The sequence below is a fragment of the Tachypleus tridentatus genome, chromosome 1, assembly GCF_004210375.1.
Source record: "Tachypleus tridentatus isolate NWPU-2018 chromosome 1, ASM421037v1, whole genome shotgun sequence".
NCBI classification, from domain to species: domain Eukaryota; kingdom Metazoa; phylum Arthropoda; class Merostomata; order Xiphosura; family Limulidae; genus Tachypleus; species Tachypleus tridentatus.
In genome coordinates this window covers 66,234,336-66,243,436 of record NC_134825.1, presented here as the reverse complement: position 1 = coordinate 66,243,436, position 9,101 = coordinate 66,234,336, and the positions used below count along the sequence as shown (strand labels likewise).

The window sequence follows — 9,101 nt, the reverse complement described above, 5'->3', positions numbered from 1 at the left end:
GGTCGTGCAAGACTTCAAGAGGACCTGCTGAGAGCAAACTCTGCCACCTTTGAGCAAAGATGCTTGGTCTACATTATCAGTTTTGATACTTCATCAGATGTTTAAGTTTTCAACCAAGATCTTCAGAATGTATTCCAACAGATACATAAAGCGGGTTTGAAATGAAAAGTAGGAAACTTTGTGTTTATGTGTACATTTATTAAGAAACATTCAACTATTCAATTGATGCTGCCATCAAACTGATCAGTGAGATTTTAATCACTTAAGTACTTGGCAAAGTACTTGCTAGAAGTTCATCTATTTAACAGCATAATTACTTCCAGCTTACTGTAAGCCAATCAGTGAGCACATTTCACGAGGAGCATGGTTAATTATCAATAACTGACAACAAGTTATACTAGATGGAAGTGATAACACTTTAATTCTTTCTTCACTCTACAAGTAATTAAACTTTTCTGTACTTATATCTTAACTTGAATTCAGTAAAAATCATACAAATAATCTTATAGCCTCTGAATTGCATTTAGTTTGGTTAAACAATAATAGATTTTTATACAAGACCTGCAGTTTAAAGCCTCGGCAGTGAAGCCTGTCACCGGAGTCATTACATTATCTTCATCTTTAAATAGATAAGACAAAATAATAAACGTTATATTTAGTAGGTGGAATGTGCTATTCCCACTGTGGCATTCATTTTTATTCATCGATAGATCCGTCAGAAGCAATGCTCTAACTGACATGAGCCACTCACAATGATTGACATAGCTATTTGAAAAACACATCATCCTTAACACAAAATAGTGTTTCGAAATTAATGGAGTGAATATAAGCATCTATTGGAAAAGGTCAGCTCATTAACTTTTTAGTAGGTGAGGATCAAGATAAGCGTAAATTATTTTGTAGCCTGGATTATTTTAAAACAAAATTTAATGAAACTCACAATCCATAGAAGACTTTATTGAATTTGTATTATTACAAAAAAATTTAAATCGTCTGAATATCATTTTATGTTATGTAAATACAATAATAAACCACAATTAATTAAGACTCAGTCTACAAACGGGATATTAACAGATAACTATTTATTTGTCATATATGGTAAAGTCTTCCTTAATCCGTATGGTTACACTTGAGTTCTATTTTTGAGCGTGGCGAGTTGATTAGGGCTCTTGACCAGCAATCCGAGGGTCGTGGGTTCGAGTTCCTGTCCCATAAAAAATGCTCACCCTTTCAGCCAGGAAAGCGTTATAAGGCTACGGTCTATCTGACTGTTCGTTGGTAAAAAAAAGTAGCCCAAGAGTTGGTGGTGGGTGATGATGACTAGCTGCCTTCCCTTTAGTCTTTCACTGCCAAGTTAGGGACAGCTAGCGCAGATAACCCTTCTATAACTTTGTGCGAAATTCCAAACAAACCAAATTATTTTGGAGTTACATTTTCACAATAGCTAATCTTATCTTTGTAGTTTATTCTTTCGTTAATGTATTAAAGTTAATGGAATATTAGTTTTTAATTAAGGAAAATCTGGTAATAGATCTTAAACTATACCTAAATCTGTCTAATAGATCTGTGAGTACCCTCGCATTGGTAATTGAACATCCGCGTGCAATTTTGGAACCTTTGATGTTTTGTTCAGGCTGATATCATAAAGAGCCCTGCATTTTCAGTTTAAATCGATGTTTGCCTTAAAAAACCTGGTTTAACAGAAAACTTCTTTTGGAAAATACAGTAGATAACATGATATATACGTATAAAGATAATACGTTAGTCTGTGTACATGTAAAGCTGTCTGTTGAAGTAAAGCTATGTGCAAGTAGAGAATAAACATACGACAAAGAACTAGGCATGCGTGCGCATCTGAACGTACTGACAAATCTCACGCCCACCTCACGTGACACGTGAAGTATATGTTTACTCACCACGTACAGGTTTTATAATATTCAGGTCCAAATATCAAGACTAAAAAGTAAAAATATATAGGCTAATAGTTCCAGCGTAAAAAGGTAAACTGTTTATTCAAATCCGAAGTTTTGTCTGGGGATTAGAGATATATTGTTTTCTTAACCTCAAAGGTGGCATTATGTTTTTAGTTCTGCAGTAAAACAAATTGCATTCCGTCCATCAAATCATTAAACTACTGAATACGTTTTTTTTTCCTTCTCCTTCTGTCTATCAAAATAAACCCCGATATTTACCCTAAAACATTTATTAATTTTTCGACGATTTTTATGTGTTTTTGTTGTTATAGTAATAAACATTAACCATTTTTCATTAAATATTAAATAAAACAAGAACCCAAAACGCAGGATAATGTTTGCAATCCATGTTTTTGTGTAATTAATGCAAATTTTACCAGTCCTCCAATCTGAAGTTTAAGATAAGATTCTCTCAAGTGACACAGATGATTTCTTCTGTCGTTAGTAAGAAAGACAAATGTGTGATTGTAATCTTGCTTAGCAGCCGCGAACTTATTATAATATCACCGGTCCGTAGTAAAAAGCTAGTTTGGAGCGATTTTTGGTTTAAAAAACAAACATATAACTAACTACTTATATTCATTTATCATCCAACTTTACATACTTTAACTTCTGGTTTACCTAGGGTTTGGAATGTATCGTAAAACAAGGTAGCCCATAATGCGAAATAAGAATAAAAATATTAACATGATTAAAGTGTTTGCCCACAAAGGAAGCGCCATTCCTTGATATTCGATGATGACTTCTAGTGGAATAATTGAACTGTTTCCATGACGACATACCTCAAACTGCGAATTATGTGGTGCACAACTGAAAAAGAGTTAACAGAATAATTAATTATGGAAATAAAGAGAGATATGATAAAGTTTCTTGTGTATTTTTTGAACGTTCCAAAGACGCGTAACTCTTTAACATAAGCCAAACAAACTGTTGTCCATACAACAGACTAAACTATAATATTACACTCACCTGACGTAATAAATGCTACATTTATTGTTGCTTGTTTGTTTCAATCTTTGCAAAACTGTAGCTTTGAAATTCATTCTTAAAATTAGTTCAATATGTGATCTGTAAAAAAGGTAACACAACATAACTACACTCGTGTAAGCATTACGAACTGCTGCCGATAATTATTAGACTTATAGAATCTTATCACATATTATTATTAATTGTAACATATCGTCAGTTTGTAATTGCTAGTTACAAATAAAATGATCTTTATAGGTTTCGTAAATCTTAGTATTATTTCTTCTTATATTCAACTCTTGTAGAAAAATACTTGATACTGTACAGTATAAAAGTAAGACAGTACACTAATAAGAAACTAACTAATTTCATACATAAAATCACAATAAATAAAGCAAGAAATGCATAATTAATTCATTTTTTTCTTATCGTTAAAAAATAATTCGAAAACACAACATATATCACTAACTTATGCTGGACGTCTAATCGTGTATATATATATATATACACATATAAAAAATGCTAGACTGTCCAGTCACTACTCTTTGTCATTAGGGAACAGATATCATGTGGTCGCCATTACTGTGTGTTGAAATTTGAACTGGTAGGAGATGTAAAATGGCAGATGATAGTTGTACATCTCAATCACGACTCGAAAGGAACACAGTGCTATTCAATTAACTGTTACACATGTCGTAACCAAGAATCGATGGCGGAGGGCGTTACATTCCACAAGTAAGTAAAATATATTTTTATATGCTATATAAATATAGCATATATATATATGTGTGTGTGTGTGTTTTTTTTTTCTGAAAGCGTTTCAAATACAAAAGTCGGCATGAGAGCTTTCATTTGAAATACTGGCAATATTAAGAGCTCACATAAGCTGAAATAATCATCTACAACATTATAATGTTGCCTGCTGGTCAGACACGTCATTCAGAAACGCCGGCACAACATACACTGTTTACAGATACAAGTTTTGTGTACATTCACTTTCTAAGTGTTAAGGTTGACGTTCATTAAATATACCACCTCCCTTAATGGATAAGAGAGGAACTTTAGTCTAATTGGTGACATTATGGCTTATCCGAAAAGAAAAACAATCAAACATAATACTATAAATAGACTCATTCTGAGAAGTAAATAAGATATTGAATTTTGTAGATGACCCTTTTAAGTCCAAAATTCTTGACCTGTCAGTGTCATTATGATACATAAACAGCATACAGTACAAGTGGCCCAAAATATTTTGTGTTCCTTAAACAACAAAAAAACACATTAATGTAGTTGTGATATATATAGAGTGTGTGTGTGTTTCTTTCGTACAGCAAAGCAGTATTGGGCTATATGCTGAGTCTACCGAGGGGAAATTAACCCCTGATCTTAGCGTTGTAAATTCGTAAACTTACCGTTGTAAGTATATGGGATGTATATGGAAGCGTTCTTATAATAGAGAGAGCTAAGTTTTATCAGAGCACTATGTTTGGAAGTTTACTTGTTTGTTTATTTTTTAATTTCGCGGAAAGCTTCACGAGGGCTATCTGTGCTAACCGCTCCTAATTTAGCAGTGTAAGACTAGAGGGAAGGCAGCTAGTCATCACCACCCGTCGCTTTTTACTACGGACCGGTGATATTATAATAAGTTCGCGGCTGCTAAGCAAGATTACAATCACACATTTGTCTTTCTTACTAACGACAGAAGGAATCATCTGTGTCACTTGAGAGAATCTTATCTTAAACTTCAGATTGGAGGACTGGTAAAATTTGCATTAATTACACAAAAACATGGATTGCGAACATTATCCTGCGTTTTGGGTTCTTGTTTTATTTAATTTTTAATGAGAAATGGTTAATGTTTATTACAAAAATCGCTACTCTTTTACCAACGAATAATGAGATTGATCGTCACATTATAATGCCCCCACGGCTGAAAGGGTGAGCATGTTTGATGTGACGGGGTTTCGAACCCGCGACCCTCGGTTTACGAGTCGAGTGCCTTAATCACCTAGCCAATGATGCAAGTACTACCCTCCCTACATCACAGTACATATCTAGCCGGACATTTCATAGGTGCCCGAAACAAATACATTTTGTGAAATCAAGCTTGATCAACAAAGAAATAGTAATTGCACCCTGATCACTGAAACCATGATGAGCACACAGTAATCAAACTATTCTATCCCGATAAAGGAATTTTTGTTTTTACGACTCCTCCAATTTCGATAAATAAAGCGTGACATAACAGTCACTGGTTTCCATATAAATTATATATATGTATATATGCACATGCCTTTTTATATTGTTCCATTTAATTATAACGTATATATGAAACATCAGATGCATTAGATGTATAAATGTTTTGCACATTGCCGATTGTGTATCTACATGTTCACATGAAAACAAAGTACTGCAGAAATTATCATCACATAAAATAGCAGGCTTTGGCTACTGTATAGTTATGAATTGTACATTTAATGGAGAAAATTGTTGATTGTGCTGTAGATTTCTATATTTCTGAAGTGTTCCTGAAACTAACCATTGTAGTTCACTGTGCGTTGGGAAGTAAGATTTATATCCTTGGTATTTCTCTACAGAATCATGCTTGTAAACTTTCTGAAATTACTCTTTGGCATGCATTACCCACATGGCCATTTTCTGAAAAAAAGCTACTGTTCTAATGAGGATAATGTTAGCATTTCATCGAAAATATTTTAGGAGAGGGAGGAAAGGAGAACATTATCATTCGGTCATAACTCTGTAAAAATTAGTAAGTGTAGGGAGTTAAGAAGAACATTACCATTCGATCATAACTCTGTAAAATATTAGTAAGTGTAAAGGAGTTAAGAAGAACATTACCATTCGATCATAACTCTGTAAAATAGTACTAAGTGAAGGGAGGAAAGCAGAACATTACCGTTAAATCATAGCTCTGTAAAATAGTAGTAAGTGAAGGGAGGGAAGGAGAACATTACCATTCGGTGATAACTCTGTACAATAGTAGTAAATGAAGGGAGGGAAGGAGAAATACCATTCGATTATAGCTCTGTAAAATAGTAGTAAGTGAAGGGAGGAAAGGAGAACATTACCATTAAATCATAGCTCTGTAAAATAGCAGTAAGTGAAAAGAGGAAAAAAGAACATTACCATTCGGTCATAGCTCTGTAAAATAGTAGTATGTTAAGGGAGGGAAGGAGAACATTACCATTCGGTCATAACTCTGTAAAATAGTAGTAAATTAAGAGAGGGAAGGAAAACATTACCTTTGGATCATAACTCTGTAAAATAATAGTAAATGAATGGAGGGAAAAAGAACATTACCATTCGATCATAGCTCTGTAAAATAGTAGTAAGTGAAGGGAAGGAAGGAGAACATTACCATTCGATCATAACTCCGTAAAATAGTAGTAAGTGAAAGGAGAAAAAGAGAACATTACCATTAAATCATAGCCATGTAAAATAGTAGTAAGTGAAGGGAGGGAAGGAGAGCATTACCATTCGGTCATAACTCTATAAAATAGTAGTAAATGAATGGAGGGAAGGAGAGCATTACCATTCGGTCATAACTCTATAAAATACTAGTAAATGAATGGAGGGAGGGAAAACATTACCATTCGGTCATAACACTGTAAAATAGTAGAAAGTGAAAAAAGGAAAGGAGAACATTACCATTAAATCATAGCCTTGTAAAATAGTACTAAGTGAAGGGAGAGAAGGAGAACATTACCATTCGATCATAACTCTGTAAAATAGTAGTAAGTGAAGGGAGGGAAGGAGAACATTACCACTAAATCATAGCTCTGTAAAATTGTAGTACGTGAAAGGTGGGAAGGAGAACATTACCATTCGGTTATAACTCTGTAAAATAGTTGTAAATGAAGAGAGGGAAAGAGAACATTACTATTCGATCATAGCTCTGTAAAATAGAAGTAAGAGAAGAAAAAGAAGGAGAACATTACCATTCGATCATAACTCTGTAAAATAGTAGTAAGTGAAGGGAGGAAATGAGAATATTACCATTAAATCATAGCTCTGTAAAATAGTAGTAAGTGAAGGGAGGGAAGGAGAACATTACCATTCGGTTATAACTCTGTAAAATAGTAGTAAATGAAGGGAGGGAAGGAGAACATTACCATTCGATTAAAGCTCTATAAAATAGTAGTAACTCAAGGGGAGAAAAGAGAACATTGCCATAAATTATAGCTCTGTAAAATACTAGTAAGTGAAGGGTGGGAAGGAGAACATTACCATTCGGTTATAACTCTGTAAAATAGTTGTATATGAAGGGAGGGAAGGAGAACATTACCATTCGGTCATAACTCTGTAAAATAGTAGTAAGTGAAGGAAGGGAAGAAGAACATTACCATTCGACCATAACTCTATAACATAATAGTAAGTGAAGGGAGGGAAGGAGAACATTACCATTCGACCATAACTCTATAACATAGTAGTAAGTGAAGGGAGGGAAGGAGAACATTACCATTCGGTCATAACTCTGTAAAATAGTAGTAAGTGAAGGGAGGGAAGGAGAACATTACCATTCGATCATAACTCTGTAAAATAGTAGTAAGTGAAGGGAGGAAAGGACAACATTACCGTTAAGTCATAGCTCTGTAAAATAGTAGTAAGTGAAGGGAGGGAAGGAGCACATTACCATTCGGTCATAGCTCTGTAAAATAGTAGTAAATGAAGAGAGGGAAGAAGAAATACGATTCGATTATAGCTCTATAAAATAGCAGTAACTGAAGAGAGGAAAAGAGAACATTGCCATTAAATCATAGCTCTGTAAAATACTAGTAAGTGAAGGGTGGGAAGGAGAACATTACCATTCGGTCATAACTCTGTAAAATAGTAGTAAATGAAGGGAGGGAATGAGAACATTACCATTCGGTCATAACTCTGTAAAATAGTAGTAAATGAAGGGAGGAAAGGAGAACATTACCATAAAATCATAGCTCTGTAAAATAGTAGTAAGTGAAGGGAGGGAAGAAGAACATTACCATTCGACCATAACTCTATAACATAGTAGTAAGTGAAGGGAGGGAAGGAGAACATTACCATTCGGTCATAACTCTGTAAAATAGTAGTAGTGTAGGGAGTTAAGGATAACATTACCATTCGATCATAACTCTGTAAAATAGTAGTAAGTGAAGGGAGGAAAGGAGAACATTACCGTTAAGTCATAGCTCTGTAAAATAGTAGTAAGTGAAGGGAGGGAAGGAGCACATTACCATTCGGTCATAGCTCTGTAAAATAGTAGAAAATGAAGAGAGGGAAGAAGAAATACGATTCGATTATAGCTCTGTAAAATAGTAGTAAGTGAAGGGAGGGAAGGAAGGAGAACATTACCATTCGATCATAGCTCTGTAAAATAGTAGTAAGTGAAGGGAGGGAAGGAGAACATTATCATTCGGTTATAGCTCTGTAAAATGGTAGTAAGTGAAGGGAGTTAAGGAGAACATTACCATTTGGTCATAACTCTGTAAAATAGTAGTAAATTAAGGGAGGGAAGGAAAACATTACCATGGGATCATAACTTTGTAAAATAGTAGTAAGTGAAGGGAGGAAAGGAGAACATTACCATTAAATCATAACTCTGTAAAATAGTAGTAAGTGAAGGGAGGGAAGGAGAACATTACCATTCGGTTATAACTCTGTAAAATAGTAGTAAATGAAGGGAGGGAAGGATAACATTACCATTAAATCATAACACTGAAAAACAGTATTAAGTGAAGGGAGGAAAGGAGAACATTACCATTAAATCATAGCCTTGTAAAATAGTAGTAAATGAAGGGAGAGAAGGAGAACATTACCATTCGGTCATAACTCTGTAACATAGTAGTAAGTAAAGGGTGGGAAAGAGAACATTACCATTCGATCATAACTCTGTAAAATAGAAGTAAGAGAAGAGAAAGAAGGAGAACATTACCATTCAGTCATAACTCTATAAAATAGTAGTAAATGAATGGAGGGAGGGAAAACATTACCATTCGGTCATAACACTGTAAAATAGTGGTAAATGAAGGGAGGAAAGGAAAACATTACCATTAAATCATAACTCTATAAAATAGTAGTAAATGAAAGGAGGAAAGGAGAACATTACCATTCGATTATAGCTCTGTAAAATAGTAGTAAGTGAAGGAGAACATTACCATTCGATCA

The 9,101-nt window shown here is 34.3% G+C and overlaps 1 protein-coding gene across 4 annotated transcripts in view; it reads right to left on the bottom strand.

Moving 5' to 3' along the window:
* Nucleotides 1-398: 398 nt before the first annotated feature.
* The window catches only part of LOC143250836 (uncharacterized), a 71,801-nt gene continuing 63,098 nt past the window's right edge, over nt 399-9,101 (bottom strand). For all 4 annotated transcript variants that reach the window (XM_076501932.1, XM_076501920.1, XM_076501941.1 and 1 more), the window contains one exon: nt 399-2,783. In XM_076501932.1, the coding sequence (XP_076358047.1) occupies nt 2,591-2,783 (193 nt within the window). In that variant the 3' untranslated portion in view covers nt 399-2,590. The remainder of the gene's footprint in view (nt 2,784-9,101) is intronic.